General features: G+C 50.1%; 1 protein-coding gene across 1 annotated transcript in view; it reads left to right on the top strand.

The window, feature by feature from the left end:
- SLIT1 (slit guidance ligand 1) overlaps nt 1-19,368 on the top strand; it is a 164,649-nt gene that overhangs the window by 122,246 nt on the left and 23,035 nt on the right. The window contains exons 14-25 of the mRNA XM_061163120.1: nt 538-701; nt 1,319-1,342; nt 1,466-1,610; nt 2,233-2,307; nt 2,453-2,596; nt 5,419-5,562; nt 5,846-6,012; nt 7,430-7,562; nt 8,577-8,645; nt 11,147-11,218; nt 13,154-13,225; nt 14,062-14,133. Of these exons, the coding sequence (XP_061019103.1) occupies nt 538-701; nt 1,319-1,342; nt 1,466-1,610; nt 2,233-2,307; nt 2,453-2,596; nt 5,419-5,562; nt 5,846-6,012; nt 7,430-7,562; nt 8,577-8,645; nt 11,147-11,218; nt 13,154-13,225; nt 14,062-14,133 (1,281 nt within the window). The remainder of the gene's footprint in view (nt 1-537; nt 702-1,318; nt 1,343-1,465; nt 1,611-2,232; nt 2,308-2,452; nt 2,597-5,418; nt 5,563-5,845; nt 6,013-7,429; nt 7,563-8,576; nt 8,646-11,146; nt 11,219-13,153; nt 13,226-14,061; nt 14,134-19,368) is intronic.

Below are 19,368 nucleotides of genomic sequence, written 5' to 3'. Positions count from 1 at the left end.
GGGACCTGCAGCAGGCACTTGGAGACCTCCCAACCCGCAGCCTTGCCACCCCAGCCACCACCCCCTCCTGACCAAGGCTGCGGGGGAGACGCTGCTGCTGCCTGGGGCCACAGGGAGGGGACAGTCCAGGACGCATAGCACTGGGGGTCCAAAGGCCCCTGGATGCTCACCGTCTTGGGTTCTGATGCCCATTCCATCATCTCACTCTTGGAAGGACAGGGGTACCCTGGCCGGTCTCTAGGTTACTCCTGCTTCCACTCCTGTCTGTCACAGGACAGAGGGAGGGACACGTGAGTAGAAGGAGAAGGGACAGAGTAAGGCTTGAAGGGACAGCTGGAAGGTCCAGGGGGATGGAGGTCTGTCCCCACTGTGAGGCTCTGGCAGAGGGTGGGCGCCCCCAGGTGGTGTCCCCAGGAGGCGCACTTCTCCGTCGGGGCCAGGTGGGCCCCACCGCGAGCCAGCAAGGCCCCATCCAGGTGGCCACCAGCACAAGTGAGCAGCTTTGTCTTTCATCCTCAATCTGCCCCCTCTGGACAGGCATCTGGCCCAGAACCCCTTCATCTGTGACTGTAACCTCAAGTGGCTGGCAGACTTCCTGCGCTCCAATCCCATCGAGACCAGTGGTGCCCGCTGTGCCAGCCCCCGACGCCTCGCCAACAAGCGCATCGGCCAGATCAAAAGCAAGAAGTTCCGGTGCTCAGGTATCCGCTCACCCGCCTTCAGGCTGCTCAGGGACCCTGAGGTGTTTCCTGGGTGGTTCCAACAAGGGTACCTTGATCACTCTGGACCCATGCTGGAGGGTATAGGACCCACACTGTAGACTTGGATCTACTGGTTCCCAGTCCTTGTCTTTTGAGGCCTGGGAAGGAGGTGGAGCTAGTGCCAGATCCCCCAGGGAGGATCGGCAAGAACCTAGGTTGCTTTACTCCCAGGACGGTGCTCTTTCAAGACTTACAAGACACCCAGGAGGCCTGGGAACCCTCCTCAGAGAGATGGTTGCCTCCTCCAGGCTCTGGGGTGGCAGGGGGTCAGCCTCTGAACCCATCCACACCTGTGAACATTACCATGGTTTTGGTGCCCCCTGGGAGAAGTTTACTTGGGGGCGGTACCATCCCCACTCCCATTAGTCTGGGCAAGGAACATCGGTGCTCAGCAGTAAGACTGCACACAGGAGCTGGGTGGGTGGGGTCCAGGGCCTTGATTTTCGACCCTAGCCTGGTTCCTGGGGTGGCTTCTGATGGGCAGCAGGGCGGGGATCTGGGCTTCCTGCATGTCCTGGATGATCCCAGCATCGTAGTGTTTCTCCTTCTCTCTCCAGCCAAAGAGCAGTACTTCATTCCAGGTAGGAGGGGGCACTAAGGCCAGCCTGGGTGGGAAGGTGCCAGTGGGTGGGCAGGGGGCTGGGGCGGGCAGGCCAGGGCTGCAGACAGTCCCTCTACCCTCGGCCTCCGCCCTCTTATTACAGGCACAGAGGATTACCGGCTGAATAGCGAGTGCAATAGCGACGTGGTCTGTCCCCACAAGTGCCGCTGCGAGGCCAGCATGGTGGAGTGCTCCAGCCTGAAGCTCACCAAGATCCCTGAGCGCATACCCCAGACCACGGCCGAGCTGTGAGGGTCTCCAGCTGCCCCACACCCTCACCTGCCCCCCAGCTCCCACTGACCCTCCTGGGTCTTCTCTGGGTTTTCCTCTGCTGCAGCTTTATTTGGGGACCACTGGAGACCCCACCCCAGGAGCATGCCAGCTGCTGGCTCCGGCAGGGAGTGGCCCCTGTGCCCTGACTCCCAGTCCTACACACTTCCCCTTCGCCCCAGGGCAGTCTCTGGCCCCCAGAGCAGGTCACCAGCCTGAACCAGGGCAGCTTCTCTCAATCATGCTTTTGCTTTTGTTGTGGGGACCTGATTCCATTAGCTCAAGTTGTAGCCTAAGCCATTCTTTTATTGCTCTTTCTCTAAAACTAAAGATCTGTGCACATGTATATGCATGTGTATGGACACCTACACATGGCTGTTATTTACACATGTACATTTCATGGCATTTTTCATGTTAAAATTTCCCCCATTTACCCCCCAGCACTTGGTGCAACCTTCCTTTGAAATAGGATCAGTTCGCCCAGCCAGAGAAATCCTTCCAGGGGTCCCCTTTGTTTGAGTCCCAAATAATCTCAGTTTGGAAGATACCTTAATGTCTGTCCTTCATGGATGTATAAGTTCCCTTCATTGTCTCTTACAGACGATTAAACAACAATGAGATTTCCATCCTGGAGGCCACCGGGATGTTTAAAAAACTCACCCATCTGAAGAAAATGTGAGTTACCCATTGGCGGGAAGGTGCAGTCAGGAGGCTGGGCAGGATGGGGAAGGGAAATCCTTAGATCTCGTGGGGGTCAGGGCTCCGTGCATGGGGGCTGGGTGCAGGGAAGGGGGTCCTGAACTCCGCAATCCTCTCCCAGCAATCTGAGCAACAACAAGGTGTCGGAGATTGAAGACGGGGCCTTTGAGGGCGCAGCCTCAGTGAGCGAGCTGCACCTGACCGCCAACCAACTGGAGTCCATCCGGAGCGGCATGTTCCGGGGCCTGGACGGCCTGAGGACACTGTGAGTGTGCGGCCAGAAAGCAGAGGGGCAGGGGCAGAAGCCGAGTCACAGCATTGGCACGTGCATTAAAGGGCAGGGAAGAGTGAGGGGGTGTCTCTACCCTGGCCCCAGCTTGCAGCAGTTGAGGGGCTGTGGCTGAGGACCCTGGCTGAAGCGTACCAAGTCATCAGACGCTGGTCACTGTGGCATGAGACCTGTCTTCTTGTTCCCTGGGGTGTGGGGTTCATGGCAGGTGAGGGAATGGGGACGTGGGCCCTTCTTGAGGTCTCCTGTCATTGCCCTGCGGTCAGGCTGCGATATCACAGCACATGTGTTTAGTTCAGGAGTGGCCGGTGCTACAGTGGCAGGGACATGGGACAGAGGTGACTCAAGTCAGTGTAGGTGGGAGTCTGGGACCCCATGACTCAGAGCCCAGGCAGAGCTCTCCAGACGTCGGGAATCAGTCACTCCTCTGTGAATCTGCAGGGAGCTCCTCTCTTGGTCCAGGCAGCACCAGCTCTTCAGGTGATGGTGTAGACCTTTAGAGCATCCAAGAGACAGTTCTGTCTTGTCAGACTTGCCACAGGGACAGACACGTGCTATATCTGCGCTGTCCAGTCTGATAGCCATATATGTCTGGGGAGCACTTGACATGTGGACACGGCTATGGAGGCACTGACTTTTGAATTTCATTTCATTTTAATTAATTTAAATCTAAATGGCCACGTGTGGGTAGTGTCTACCATGTGGACAACACCTCTAGAAGCCACCTGCCTGGATTTAAATCTCAGATGGCAGTAAGGCTATAGATTTGTTTTCTGAGCATGTGTCATGAAGTTTATATAAGGTAAACGAATGCATGAGAGGATTCCCTGTGGATTTTTATTTGTCTGTTTTACAAAAGGTTTAATTCTGCACTGTATTTTGCAGCTTTTTTTTCCCCACTGGTGTGGCAGGTTCTTCATAGAGGACTGCCTCGTTCTTTTTTATATGTGCCTAGAAATTCTTGAAGGACCCACATGGCTGAGTGGTAAAGAATCTGCCTGCATTGCAGGAAACACAGGTTCAATACATGGGTCAGGAATATCCCCTGGAGTAGGAAATGGCAACCACTCCAGTATTCTTGCCTGGGAAACCCTGTGGACAGAGGTGCCTGGTGGGCTATAGTCCATGGGGTCGCAGAGTTGGACATGACTGAACAACTGAACACGCACGCAGTATTCCTTGAGAGAGGGGGCCATGGGCATTCAACCAGTCACTGGAGTTCTTTCCAAGGAAACTTGGAGTAGACAGAGGAGAGAGGAAGAGTTGGTGCTGGGACAGAGCCTGCAGGAGTGGTGCAGGCACAGGAAAAGGAGTGCCCATAACCCCTGCACTGGTCATGCTTAATTATTAACACACACACACACTTGTACCTACATACATACACACATACACCCACATACATGCATGCAAACATACAGATAGATAATATCTTAATGAAATCCTTGAATACATTTTATTTTGTAATCTTTTTTCTTCCTTAAACATATGTGAGCATCTTTATGATTTCCTTTGAATGAATATACATATTACATAGGGCTTCCCTGGTGGCTGAGATGGTAAAGAATCTGCTTGCAATGCGGGAGACCTGGGTTTGATCCCTGGGTCTGGAAGATCCCCTGGAGAAAGGCATGGCAACCCACTCCAGTATTCTTCCCTGGAGAATCCCCATGGACAAAGGAGCTACATAATTATTAGAGATTAAGGCTAATTCTATTACAAGCAATGCTGTGATTAATGTCTTTATCATGAAATTCTATTCCAATCAGGGATTATTACCTTAAAGATAAATCCCTAAAGGTAGACCTGCTGGGTGAAAGCACACAGGTCCCGGTTAGGGTTCCTGGTACATCTCACCAGGCACACTTCCAGGAGGTCCCCAGTAGTTCTGCCAGCTGTCATGAAGGTGCCCATCCTTCTACCCTCTTGCCAGCCCTGGGCCTTATTGTTATTTATTATTATGTTTTTAATGATTTTGTAATTTGGCAGGCAAAGATGCAATGTCAGTTAAATGTCCTTGATTACTAGTAAGTTTGAACATTTTTCAATGAATGTTCATAAAGTGTTTATTTCTGTACATTCATGCTCATGACTCATTTATTTTACAGCAGAATTTTGTGCCTTTTAATCTCCCTCACGTAGTACATCCATTTTAATTTAAACCATTTAACTTCTTTTGTGAATTGCCTATCCTATGTCAGGCTTGATTTTAGTTTTTGTGTGGGAAAGAGAAGAGGGTCAGGTGTTCAAGGACGAGCAGAGACTTTTGCAGCTATAAATGAGGAAGAAGGTCATTCTGGAAGGAGCTCATAGCTGGGGAAAGGTGTGGGGATGCCGGCCTGGGCAGCAAGCCTGAAGGACAGAGAGGTGGAGAGTGTGACCATCCTTGGGGAGGCGGGCAGGTGCTGGTCTGGGGCTGGGTAGTAAAGAGTTTAAACAGGATTCTGCGCACAGTTTAGAGGCTGCTGTGGGCTTTAGGCTGGAGAGTGAATGGCCAGGTTTAAGTGTTAGGCAAGTCTCAGGTGTTGACCGTGGTGCGTGGCCTGGAGGCTGGGGAGGCTGTGGGCACCCCGGGATGAAGGTGATGGTCGTCAGCGTGGGGCCCGGTGTGGGCAGGATGGAGAGGCAGGCATCTCAGAGGCAGGGAGGCCAGGAGAGAGGCGCTGGTGTGGCGCCGGGCTCCCCGCTCTGTGGCCCAGCGTCCCGGAGGAGAACTTGTGAACTGGCCGCTGGTGGCCAGAGCACAGGGCAGGCGGATGGCAGTGGGCACAGCACTGGCTCCCCTCCTCTCCCGGCCCTAGGATGCTGAGGAACAACCGCATCAGCTGCATCCACAACGACAGCTTCACGGGCCTGCGCAACGTGCGCCTCCTCTCGCTCTATGACAACCAGATCGCCACCATCTCCCCGGGAGCTTTCGACACGCTCCAGGCCCTCTCCACGGTGTGAGTGCGGCTCCGAAGGCGCAGGGCCGGCGCGGGCGGGGCTGAACCCTGGAGCCCCGCCCGCTCGTCCCCCGCTGCAGGACGCGGCGGGTCTTCCGTGGTCATTGTGAAGGACTCAGGTGTTTGGGGCCTTACGCGTTCACATGCTACCTCCTAGTAGCTGCTGGCGGTCCAGGAGTGGTGGGCGACCGTGTGGCCAGCAAGTGGCGGGCGGGAGCCGGCTTTCTGGGACAACTGAGTCTGGCGGGGGGGTTTTCGTCGTCACACCACCCGCCTCTTCCAGAAACCTTCTGGCCAACCCTTTCAACTGTAACTGCCAGCTGGCGTGGCTGGGCGACTGGCTGCGCAAGAGGAAGATCGTGACTGGGAACCCGCGGTGCCAGAACCCAGACTTCTTGCGGCAGATTCCCCTGCAGGACGTGGCTGCCCCCGACTTCAGGTGTGAAGAAGGTAATGCGTGGGCATCCCCCTGGGTGGTGGGGGGATGGGGCGTGGTCGTGCCCCAGAGAGGAGGGGTCCCCTGGGGAGGGGCGAGAAGCACGGACACCCACTCAGTTCTGCGCCTGCCTCAGCCTGGTGGGGTCTGCGGTGTGATTATAAGAACAGTAGTGGGCTTACTGTTTTAAAAAATAGGGAAATACAGACAAAGGAAGGGCATAAATGTTACCTATTAGCTCCTCACTCAGAGAAAATCATAGTTAACATCTTAGTGTAATTTCTTTAAGTATGTTTAACCCAGAGACCTACCTCCTAGCTGTTTGTAAGGGCTCCAGACCATGGATTCAGCTTGTCTGCAGTACCCCCCAGGACTCTCTTGGGGGCCCCCATCCTCCATACTTGGTTCACTTCTTGTGTCAGTGTTCTCTTTTCCCTGAATCCTCGATCTCTCTCCTGGAGTCACATCCTTCTTTACCCACACTCTCAGAATCTAGCCCATCCCTCCATCCCCCGCCTCCCCCTCCAGAGTGTCACACACACAGGCAACTGCTGGAAGTGACAGAGCAAGGTCCTGTCTTGGCCCAGCTGTCTGTGTTCAGGAGCCCTGGCACTGGGAATTTCTCCACCTGCCTTCAGCTTCAGCCTCCTGGCTTCTCCCCACCTTTTTTCAGCACCTCCTGTCCTCTTTCCAGTCTGCTTCCTGGGACCCTGGCGTCCTTATCGTCCCTCCTACACTCAAGCAGAAGGAAGAGAGGAACACAGAGGGTGCTCTGTACTATTTATTGAATACATGAATGAATCTGTGAAGGATGTTGGGATAGAAGGGGCTCAGATTCTGGGCCAGCCAGATCTGGGTACAGATTCCATGTTGCCTCTGATCAACCTCCTGACCTGAGCAAGCTATTTAGCCTCTCCCAATCTCAGTAAGATAGAAAGTCCTTCATTCCTTCATTCAACTGACCTGTTTGGAGGCTGATATGGGCCAGGCCCTGCTCTCAGTGCTGGGCCCCTTCAGTGAACAGAGAAGAAGAAGGGGACATAGGTCTCCGTTCCCATGACGCTCACATTCTAGGAGCAATGGTGGTCCCCGTTTACCGCATCATTAAAGAAATTGCGTTTGGTACAGTGTCTGGCACACAGTAGGTGCTCAAGAAATGGTGGGGCTGCCATCCTCCTTTGCTGCTGTGCCCGGGTCCATCCCAAGTATGAGGTGGAAGAGGTGAACCCAAGACTGATTCTAACCTCAAAACAGATCCAAGGGGCTTTGGCCGTGGTGGAGGAGGGCTGCAGCCGAGAGGACTGACTGGCATACAGCGTGGTGTCAGCAAGACGCCTCTGTTTCGAGGTGCCCTGAAGCGGGGCCCTGGCTGCATGAGGCCCTGAGGAGGCCTGTCCCCTCACTGACGTGGCTTCTCACCTTCCTCCCCAGGCCAGGAGGAGGGGGGCTGCCTGCCCCGCCCGCAGTGCCCCCAGGAGTGCGCCTGCCTGGACACTGTGGTTCGATGCAGCAACAAGCACCTTCAGAACCTGCCCAAGGGCATCCCCAAGAACGTCACAGAGCTGTGAGTAGCCCCCGCCTGCTGGCAGGAGGAGAGGGTGACCAGGACCTCTGGAGGGTGGACGAGGCATCCTAAGGGCTGCTCTTGGTGGGGCTGCAGCTCCAGGAGCTCAGGTCAGCTTTTTGATGGCTGTGGTCGTGGGGCTGGGAGGGCAGGTCACAGCATCTCGAATCCCAAGCTCTGCCCTGTAGACAAGGGGAGCCCTGGGAAACTTGACAGGGAGTTCAGCGGCTGGGCTTTAAGGACAGTGATTGGGTGGTGGTGTATGTAGTAAGAAGCAGAATGGAGGCCCCGGTGGGGAGAACAGAAGAAAGCTGCTGCAGGAGCCCAGGCCTGGGGGCTGGTGCCGTCAGGGAAGGGGGGATATGAGAACGGAACAAAAGTGAATGATTAGAGACCAGAGGGTGGGAGACGCTAAGTCAGTCATGGAGCAGGCTGCAGAGGGAGGTGGAGATTCCTCTCAGGGTCCTGCGCCTGGATGGTTTAGGAACAGGCAGTGTGGTGCTGATGGAGCCAGGGGAAGCCCATGTGGGTGTGAAAACACAGAACTCAGGTCTGGGAGTGTTGGGGTCTGGGACCAGCCTCAGGCACCTCACCAGCAGACAGAGGGAGGGACCTGCATGCTGCTGAGGGCTGGCAGGTGGGTAGTAACAGGCCAATCAGACCTGTTTGTCCGGAAAGATTGGAGAGGAGAGAGCGGAGTGCAGAGGCCCCTGGACTGAGCCTGTGGTGTCCGCTGACAGGGAGGATGCTGAGGGGGCCAGGCAGGGACTCAGGAGGAAGCCATAGGAGGCTTCACGTGTCCGTGGCTCTACCAAGTTTTTTGGTGGCACCTTCCCAAATGGCCTAAGAAATGTCTGTATTTTCTCCTCCAGTTAATGATTCAGGGCCAAATGTGTAGTCCATAGGTAGGAAAGGACATGGGTGAGAAGGCCCTGGCTGCAGGGGAAGGTTCTTGCAGTGCTGGACTCTGCTTGAGGCTGAGGTGGCTGCACTAACTGCGGTTCTCTCCTGCAGCTACCTGGACGGGAACCAGTTCACGCTGGTTCCAGCACAGCTGTCCACCTTCAAGTACCTGCAGCTTGTGTGAGTATCCTGGCCCGTCTCAGAGGACAGGAGGGCCGTTGGGATCTAGCTATTATTGCTCCAACTTTCCTGGAATTCCCTACAGACCCCACTCTGGTTGACCCGTTTATTCATTTTTTTTTTTTAATTGAAGTACAGTTTATGTATTCTTGGGCTTCCCTTATGGCTCAGTTGGTAAAGAATCCTCCTGCAATGCAGGAGACCTGGGTTCGATCCCTGGGTTGGGAAGATCCCTTGGAGAAGGGAAAGGCTACCCACTCCAGTATTCTGGCCTGGAGAATTCATTGGACTGTATAGGCCATGGGGTCGCAAACAGTTGAACACGACGGAGCGACTCACACGACTGAGCGACTTTCACTTCACTTCACATAGTTTATGTACAATAGTATATGTTACAGGTGTACAATACAGTGATTCACAATTGTTAAGGGATATACTCTATTTATAGTTATTATAAATATTGGCTATGTTCCCTGTCTGGTACTGATCCGTTCTTTAATTTCACTGCATCCTGTTGGGAACATCTGTGGATAGAACTGTTTTGCCACCTAGTGGCCATTCTTGGGAATTGCATTGTTCCTGGCTCCCTGGGGTTAGACTGGGTTTGCTTCTGCCCACACCATCCCTGAAGTGTCCCTGGAAGCTGATAATTACTATTAATGAGGGTTATCCTTGCAAAGGTAGGAGCCAGAGCAGAAGTAGAGAGTTAGAGAAAACTTCTTGATCCAACCTTGGCTTCCAAACCAAATATGAAATACGGCAGCCTCAAATACACATCTGTAACTAACTTTTTCTGTAGGCTAACATCTACTATTCTGTTATTTCCACCTTTGACCTTTCTACTTCATGAAAATGTACAAAGTAAGCCTCAGAATAAGTTTAGCTCCTCTTAGCCTTCCAGTTTAATCAACAGCTCACTTCAATTGTCTTTGTCTGCCCATTGGCCAGATTCCGTCAAAAAGAAGCCCAGAGAATATTTCATCTTAAATGCCTTGGAGCACTGCTACTCAAAGTGTGGTCTGTGGGTCAATGGCAGTTTGAGAACTCTTTGTAAAGTGCCTGCAATCGGATAAAGAACTCACATCAGAATTTTTATCAACACAGTTTCTTCCTTCATTGGGAAAGTATTGCTATGGAAAAAATGTCAGCTAAGCTAAGTTATGTGTTTAGTATTATGTTGTGCTTAGTTGTGTCTGACTCTTTACTACCTCATGAACTGTGGCCGGCCAGGCTCCTCTGTCCTTGGGGATTCTCCAGGCAAGAATACGAGAGTGGATTGCCATGCCCTCTTCCAGGGAATCTTCCCAACCCAGGTATCGAACCCAGGTCTCCCACATTGCAGGCCTATTCTTTACCATCTGAGCCACGAGGGAAGCCCATAGGTGATTGTATTTTGGCACAGGTCCCTTGTTTGGGGACATTCAGTTCAAGTTCATATTGAGTAGCACTGACTTAACAGAATTTTGACACTTCCGTTTTTCTGTCTTTGCTAATGACCTAGCCATTGTGTTTTGAGTGATTGTTCCAATGGTGAGGTGAAGATGGTAGTTAGAGTGCTTTCTGGCTGACAAAGAGAGAGACAGCACTTTTTGGTCTAATTTGAGGCAGCTTCACTAGTGATGTGGATATGCTTGAAGAGGAAGGGAGGGAGAGGGGACTAAAGTCAAGGCAGTTCGTACTATGAAGCTGCCTGTCGGGTCTGAAATACCAGCACCTCCTTTATCACGAGGAAAGAGAGGTCTGGCTGGGACCACAGAGGACACCGTCTGTGCCCGATGGGTAGGGAATCCAGGAGCGTCTGGGAGGGCTGAAGGACTAAAGGAAGAGGAAGAGCAAGAACAGGGCTTAGTGATGACCATCTGTTAGGGGTGGCTGAGAAAGAAGTGCAGCTGAGCGGTAAGGGGGAGTGCGTGAAGACTGGAGTCGGAGGAGAGGTTTGAGAAGAGGGTGGTCAATAGGGTCAGCACTGAAGGGTCACTCTGAGAGCACATTTAGTGACCAGGGCCTTAGGGGCCAATGGATGAAGGTCTGACTCTGGCCGAACCTCCTCCCAGCTGTGTGACCCTGGGTGGGTCACCTCATCACCCCGAGACCCTGCCCCTTCTTTTGTAGAATGGGTTTACTACCTCTCCTGTAGGATTATAGGGAGGGGGAGTGAACGAACCCACGTAAGGTGCTAGTGAGAGAGAAAGGAAGAGAGCCCCTGACACCTGGCAGTTGTGAGACCTGGATGCCCTTGGTGGGAGTATTTCCATGGTGGGCAGGGGTGGTGCCAGGGTGTGGGATGAAGGAATGGAGACCCGGAACCCTGGGGACAGAGAGGGAGTTCAGGGATCAGAGCTGGGGAGCTGTAGCTGGTTGTGAACCAAATGCCTCTTCCATCAGCTCCCACCTGCCAGTGGTCAGAGCCACTTGCCCCCCTGGCTGGGAGATGGCTGTGGCCAGAGTGGGAAAGGAGTCTTTTCTTTCTAAATGATGATACTTTTTTTTTTCTTTTCCAGGGACCTGAGTAACAACAAGATCAGTTCCTTAAGCAATTCCTCCTTCACCAACATGAGTCAGCTGACCACTCTGTGAGTCCCATGGGGGTAGGAGGAGGGAGGGCTCATGGTTACCGGGACTCTCCCCAAGCCTCGGTCATCAGCAGGTGTCCCCACGTAGCCTCCCTCAGCCTCCAGGGAGGGTGCCAGGGCCTGCCGGCCAAAAAGACTTTTCAGAAACATTTTTTTTTTTAATTGTGAAATACAGCATATATATGGAAAAGTGCAAAGAACATAAACATACAATTTAACAAATAGTCATAAAACTAGCACATGTATAAATACCTAAGGCAAAACTTAGAACACAGCTAGCACCCCAAGAGTCCCCTGTCCCTTCCTGATTCTTCTTTTCTCTCCCTGCACCTGAGGCCGTCCCTACTTAGACTTCTACAACGATCTCTTTGGTCTTTATAGTGCCATCTACATACGTACTTCTACACAATGAAGTTTAATTTTGCCCGTTTTTGAGCCTTATATAAATTGAATCATATAGGATATAGTCTTTTATGTCTGTCTTCTTTTATTTACCATTGTGTCTGTGTGAAGCTGTGGTCTGTTCATTTTCACTGCTATATAGTATTCCTTTGTAGGAATATGCCACACTTTCCTCATCCATTCTACTGTTGATGGATATTTGGATTGTTTCCAGTTTGGACTATTGCGAATGGTGACTCTGAACATTTTTGTGCCTATGTTCTAAGATATTTTAATGATTGCTTTACTTACATTCCAAGAAATTGGTTAGAAAGTAGTAACAAGCATTGCTTATATTTGCCTGCTTAAGAAGGTATTTTGTTCGCCTTCCTAACACCTCATTTTACAGATGATGTGCCAAGAACTTAAGAACTTTCCCTTAGGCCCTGCTGTGGTCAAATAGCAGAGCCAGTATCCCAAAAGATAGGTTCCTGACCCAGGCAGGCCCCCAGGAACAAAATGTGGGCCTGAGGCCATGAAACGCTGCACTTTCCTGCCCTGGGTCTGCTGCATTTTCCTGCCCTGGGTTCCCACTTCAAAGTCTTCATGAACCTATTGACTGAAAGAAAAATACATAACATAAAAGTTGAGTTAAGCCCAGAGACGGCCTCTCAGATAGGTCTGAGGAACTGCTCTGAAGAGGTAAGGGAGGAGCCAGGATACAGAGGAACTTTTTTGCTGAGAAAAACATGTAGTCACACATCAAAAGGTTACTGCTAATCACAAAGAACATATCTCAAGTGAATGACTTTAGTGCTTTTCTACCTATGGGAGGATGCAAGAGTCTGGGGTCATTTGAATTTTTTTCCTTAGATTTGCATGTGAACTCTCTAAAGGCCAGTATATTCAAAGCACAGAATGTTTTCTTTCTCTTTTCTGAATTCCCCTCAGGGTGCACTGTCAATAATGGCTTGATCCTTGTGGAACTGGATTGGCAGGCAATTTTTTTTCTTTATGAGCCTATGTGTAAAGCTGCCATGGCCTGTGGCATTGGTAACCAGGGGCAGCTCTGCCCCCGCAGGGAGCACTCAGGAATAGTTGAGGATTTTTGGCTGTCATAGCTGGTGGAGGGCAGGGGGAACCCCTGGCATTTCATCTTCAGAGGCCAGAGATGCTGCTCAGCACCCCTACAGCATACACAGGGCAGCCCCCCTCCACCCCCAACAAGGATTTGTCAACAGTGCTGAGGCTGAGAAATCCTGGGCTAGGCGATCCTGGCAGCTGTAAGGAGAAACAGCCCTTTCCTGTGATAAAAATGTCTCATTTCTCTTGTTATTATTTTAAAAATAGCTCTAGTGAAGTATATTTAGAATCTAATAGTATATCCTTAAAGTGTAAAAGTTGACACATTTTGATTTACGTTCATGCCCATGGAATCATCACCATGGTCAAGATGGTGACCATCTGCATCAGCACCAGAGGCGCACCCCTTAGTAACTCTTCCCCCTTCATCCCTCCCTTCCCCCCACCCTCCCTCGCTCTTCCTTCCCCCAGGATCCTCAGCTACAACGCCCTGCAGTGTATCCCTCCTCTGGCCTTCCAGGGGCTTCGCTCCCTGCGCCTGCTGTGAGTATCCCCATTCTCCATTCCTCCGGGGAAATCTGCCGCACGAGGGGCCTCCTCATCCCCTGGTGGACAGGAATGTCCCCGTGTCCAGGGTCCCAGCAGGGCCAACTGTGTCCAAAGTGGAAGGCCAGTCCACTTTCATTCAGGCTTCTAACAGAGGGCCCAGGAATACATGGGAGACTTTGGGGAATGCTCACCCAAAGTTGCATAGACAGGAGGGGCTTAGTCTTCTGTCTCAGAGAATCCAGCAACCAGGGGCTGCTGTCGGCCCCAGGCTGTGTTTGCCGTGTGTGTACGGGGGCAAGTTCCTAGGCATTCAAAGTAAGGTAGCCCCTCGCTGGCATGTGAGTCTCCTGTCGAATGGTGAATGTTGAACTTGCTCTCAAGAATTCCCCCTGCGATGTGTGGCCTGTGGCTCACAGCCCTGTGCTCACAGCACGGCCTCTGGAATATTCTTGCCCCAAGTCCTCTGGCAGCGCATTCTTCACCCTCAGCCAGGGTCTCACTAGTAGCTTCCCTGTCGGGAAGAAGCCTGTCCCCCTCAGGCTCCCTGGCTGAGTTAGGGAGGGCGCATGTCCATGTGTCCTGTGAACAGACGTGGTACGTGGGTTAGTCATGACAGCACAAGTGGGGGCCTCCGGCGGGGCTGAGGGTCAGCGTGGCCTGTGACAGTCACAGAGTCTGTGCTAGCCTCTCTTTGCCAGTGGCCATCCTAGCAGGATCTCTCACTCAGGGACCCTCTCCCTCAAACACACCCCTCTCAGCAGAGGGCGTCCCTCCATCAGTTCCTGAGTCTCTGTCTCAGGCTGAGTCCTGATGGCCTCTTTTCTCTTCAGGTCCCTGCATGGCAATGACATCTCCACCCTCCAAGAGGGCATCTTTGCAGACGTGACTTCCCTGTCTCACCTGTAAGTAACTCTGACCCAATCCTCAGCACCTCTTTAGATTTAAATGGAACTTGGATTCCAAGAACGATGTCGCCTCTGGAGATTATTACTTTTAATTTAGCTTGTGAGCTTCAAATGCTTCCTGTTTCAGACTCTTACACATTCAGTGCACCATCAGTTGTAACAAAGGGATTGAGAACAGTTTCTCATGAGCAATAATAAAAGTAGTCATGACCTGGTATTGACTGCCGAGCACTGCACCTCCATCAGCTAATGCAACCCCGCAGCACTCCTACCATAGCTACCATTATTCCCATCTTCCACATGAGGAGGAAGATCCAGAAAATGTGACACCCTCACCCAGAGTTGCACAGGGCAATAGGGGCTGAGTCTTCAGTCTCAAAGCCCGTTCTCTGAAGCACGATGCCAGTATTGTGCCTCTGACTTCACATGGTAGGTGATAAGCTCTGGAAATTTAGTACCCCAAAGGAGTATAATTGGTATAACTGGATGCTGAAATGAAATGTAAATGAAAGTGAAAGTCGCTCAATCGTGTCTGACTCTTTGTGAACCCATGGACTATACAGTCCATGGAATTCTCCAGGCCAGGATACTGGAGTGGGTAGCCGTTCGCTTCTCCAGGGATCTTCCCAACTCAGGGATAGAACCCAGGTCTCCCGCATTGCAGGCGGATCCAACCGAGCAACTTCCACTTTCATTGGATGCAGAAGGGCTTCCAAAATCATTTAGCTGGCAACACCAGAGCATTCTTAAAAAGTAGTATACTCAATTCCTCAAAAGGCTGAATGTAGTACCATATAACTCAGCAATTTCACTCCTAAGCATGAATCCCAAAGAATTGAAAGCAAAGACTCAAACAGATACCTGTACACCCTGTTTATAGCAGCATTATTCACACAATAACTATACAGCAGAAACAACCCAGGTATCCACTGACAGATGAATGGATAAAAAAATACGGTACAGTAAGGTACAGTATTCTGCCATAGAAAGGAATGAAGTTCTGACATGTGAACAGACCTTTAAAATATGTGAAATAGCTAAGTGAAAGAGCCCAGACATAAAAGGACAAATATTGTATGATTCCACTGAAATGAGGGACTCAGACTAGTCAAATCTGTAGCTACAGAATGAAGAATGGTGGTTGCCAGGAGCTAAGACGAGGAGGAAAAGGGAATTTGTGTTTAATGGGTAAAGAGTTTCTGTTCAAGGTGATAAAAAAGTTTTGGAACCAGATAGTGGTGCTGTGTATGCAGTCGTGTCCGACTCTTTGCGATCCCACCAGGCTCCCCTGTCCATGAAATCCCCCCTGTCCATGAAATCCTCCCTGTCCATGAAATCCCCCTGCCCATGAAATACTGGAGTGGGTTGCCATTTCCTTCTCCAGATAGTGGTGATGGTTACACAATATTGTGAGTGTAATTGATGCCACTGAGATGTACACTTAAAATGGTCAAAATGGAAAATTTTATGTGATAGGTATTTTACCATAATTTAAAAATGAGGGCGTATAAAAGCAGTGGGCCGTGAATTAGGATTAATTAGGGTCATCCTAATTCTGAAGGTGGGGCCGGGCACAGAGCAAATACGTCCTTTCCTATCGTCTCAGCTATAGGCCGAGGTCGTGTTCAGGCCAGACGGATGCAGTCGGGACCCTGGGCATTACCGCGTCCTCATGCTCTCTGCCTCACAGCCACATGGCCAGGGCCCAAGTAGGCAGGCAAATCCAGATCAGAGAGCCTTTTGGGGTCCCCAGCATCTCTGCTTGAAGTTCATTCACTCAACAACCTCCCTAGATTTTCTCAGCTCTAAGACTCATCATTTCCACATTGTAATCTCTGAGATCAGAGTGTATCTTACAGATGATCTGTGGGTACTTAATATGGTAACATTTCCCTACCTTTCCCATAGCAGGCATCTAACAATCTTAGGCTTGAGGAAATAAAATAGTAATAAAGTGCCACTCATTGTGAGTTAGCTTGGGACAAGGACTTTACTTTCAGATGGGAAGTAGCTTTTTTGCCATTAGCCAGCTTCATAAATAAGACAGGGGCTGCCTTGAATCCACACTGAAGATTCTAAGACTTGGTGGGCAGAGTGCAATGATTGATTAGTGATGTCTGCCACGGGAGTGGAAGGGGTAAGGGGTTTTGTCCTCTGTGGCAGGGTTTATTATATCCATTTTATAGTTCCAGGTTCAGTCAAACAGATTCCCTAGGTCATAAAGTTAGGAAATGACAGAGACAGGATTTGAACGTAGGTGTGTCTGATTCCAAAGCTCTTTATTTATTCTTTATTGCCTCAATAAATATGTCCTGAGGAGCCACAGTGAGTCAAATGCTGAAGAATTTACTAACACTAGGTTGCTGCCTTCTGTGACCATCTGGGATATTACAAAACAAATTCAAAGAAACCAGTGACTAACTCTGGGGACGTCAGATGACCTTCAGAGAGGAGGTGCCACCTTTACTGCCTTTGGAAAGGCACTAGGAATTTGCCATTTGGAGAAGATAGGGAAGGACATTCCAGGAAGAGGGAATAGCTTATGCAAAGGCACGGAGGCAAGAAAGTGAATGACGTATTCAGGGAGACTACACTGTCCAGCATGCTTCCCAGGTGGCTCAGTGGGGGTAGAGAATCCACCTGCAATGTAGGAGATGCAGGTTCAGTTATTGGGTTGGAAAGATCCCCTGGAGGAGGGCATGGCAACCCACTCTAGTATTCTTACCTGGAGAATCCCATGGATAGAGGGGCCTGGTGGGCTACAGTCCATAGAATCACAAAGAATCAGACATGACTGAATGAACACACACACACGCTTACTGTGTGTGTAATATGTGGATATAGGGAGTTAGGTTAGGTAAGAAATTTGGGGTAGGAAGACAGGAGTGTAGAAACGGACACTGTCATTCTGTTGTGAAAGGCCTCTCTGCTGAGGAGTTTGAGTTTTGTTCTGTAGATAGAAGGGAATCAAGGAAGAATTAAGTTGTGAAAACTCCTGGAAAGCCATGGCGACACACGGAAGCTGGAGGGGATGGGAAGAGTCAGGAGGGAGCCTGGCTGGAGACGGTGGCTCTGGACCAAGACCAGGCAGGGGTCGTGTTGTTCCTTGTTCTTGATGACTGCCATTCACAGGGTCTTGATTCTATCTATGTTTAGTAATTTTTGGTTGTGAGCTCATTGTTTGCTGATGTTAGGAATTCTGAGGACCTAAATTGGTCATGCTTCTCTCTAGAGAGTTCACGTGTGTGTCTTTGATGGGCCAGGTCTGCTGCTGCTCTGGGCCCACACTGCTCTCCTCTCCCTTGCTTACTGCTGGGCTGTGCTGACCATCTGCTCCAGCTCTCCCGCTTGCCAGGAAAGGCCTTTTCAAGCATCTGGCCCACCTCTTCCTCCTTCGTGTGTCTTGTCTGTTTGCACGCATGCATGCTAAGTTGCTTCAGCCAAGTCCAACTCTGTGTGACTCTATGGACTGTAACCTGGCAAGCTCCTCTCTCCATGGGATTTTCCAGGCAAGAATAGTGGAGTGGGTTGCCATGCTGTCCTCCAAGGAATCTTCAGACCCAGGGATCAAACCTGCATCTCTTATGTCTCCTGCTTTAGCAGGCTGGTTCTTTACTGTTAGCAGCACCAGGGAAGTCTATCTCTTTTGCTTGGGCTTTACTTCTCCTCCTTCCCTGTGAAAACTGAATGATGCCCAAGGATGTTCTGATCTTTCCCTCAGCTCAAAATCTAGAGGCTTTGCTTTTCAAAAGGGAAATAAACAACATTTTTTTTCCTCTTTAAAATTTATCTATTTTTTCTTAAATTTATCTATTTTAATTGGAGGGTAATTACTTTTCAGTACTGTGATGGTTTTTGCATTCATCAACATGAATTGGCCATAGGTGTACATATGTCCTCTCTTTCCTGTTGAAAAAGAACATTCAGACATTGTAGCATATTTATGGGTAGAGAAAGAACAAAATGTGTATTTTGAAATGATATATCTAACTCTCAATTCCATTTTCAACTGAAATTTACTGATTCAAACAATCTTTGAGAGAAGAGCATTGAAACATCAGTTCAGTTCAGTTCAGTCACTTGGTTGTGTCCGACTCTTTGCGACCCCATGGACTGCAGCACACCAGGCCTCCCTGTCCATCATTGACTCCCAGAGTTCACCCAAACTCATGTCCATTGAATTGGTGATGCCATCCAGCCATCTCATCCTTTGTCATCCCCTCCTCCTCCCACCTTCAATCTTTCCCAGCATCAGGGTCTTTTCAGATGAGTCGGTTCTTTGCATCAGGTGGTCAAAGTATTGGAGTTTCAGCTTCAACATCAGTCCTTCCAATGAACACTCAGGACTGATCTCCTTTAGGATGGACTGGTTGGATCTCCTTGCAGTCCAAGGGACTCTCAAGAGTCTTCTCCAACACCACAGTTCAAAAGCATCAATTCTTTGGCGCCCAGCTTTCTTTAGAGTCCAAGTCTAACATCCATACATGACCACTGGAAAAACCATAGCCTTGACTAGATGGACCTTTGTTGGCAAAGTAATGTCTCTGCCTTTTAGTACATACACATGACCATATGTAAAATAGATAGCCAGTGAGAGTTTGATGTATGATGCAAGACACCCAATGCCAGTGCTTTGTGACAACCTGGAGGGATGGGGTGAGGAGGGAGGTGGAAGGGGAGTTCAAGAGGAAGACAACGTATGTTTTGTGTGAACAAAAACCTGAAGCTGCAAAGCCAGATTTTAAGCCCATGCCTGTCTATAAATTCAGACTTTAGGAGAACAGTGATATCAGGCTAGAAGCCAGATCTAGATCTAACTTGTTAGAAAAAAAAAAAAAAAAAACCCAATAAGTAGAGCTCAGCGGTAATTGGTAGAGCTCACTGGAAGTGGTAATTGGTAGAGTTCAGTGGAAGTGGTAATTGCAAAACAGGGCATTAGCAATTAGATATGTTTGTTAGTTGCCCTGTTTCCCCCTAAAATAGCATCTATGTGGAAGAAATCTCCCATTATTATGAAGCAACCTTGTGAATACATTCTTCCCTTTATACCCAGGGTTTCAAATGGAACTAGACAGCAGTCTGAGAAATGTACATATGTTTGTATTCAGGTGTGTGCCCAGTGGAATATATGTGCATATACACACATGTAACTATTATTTCTTCTGCATGAGAAGATGCAACTATTTTTTGAGGATTCTGTGAGCAAGTACAAGGGGTCAAGGAATGGGAAAA

The sequence above is a fragment of the Dama dama genome, chromosome 15 (assembly GCF_033118175.1).
Source record: "Dama dama isolate Ldn47 chromosome 15, ASM3311817v1, whole genome shotgun sequence".
NCBI lineage: Eukaryota > Metazoa > Chordata > Mammalia > Artiodactyla > Cervidae > Dama > Dama dama.
The sequence above is the reverse complement of the archived record's forward strand: the minus strand, read 5'-3'. Positions and strand labels throughout refer to the sequence as shown.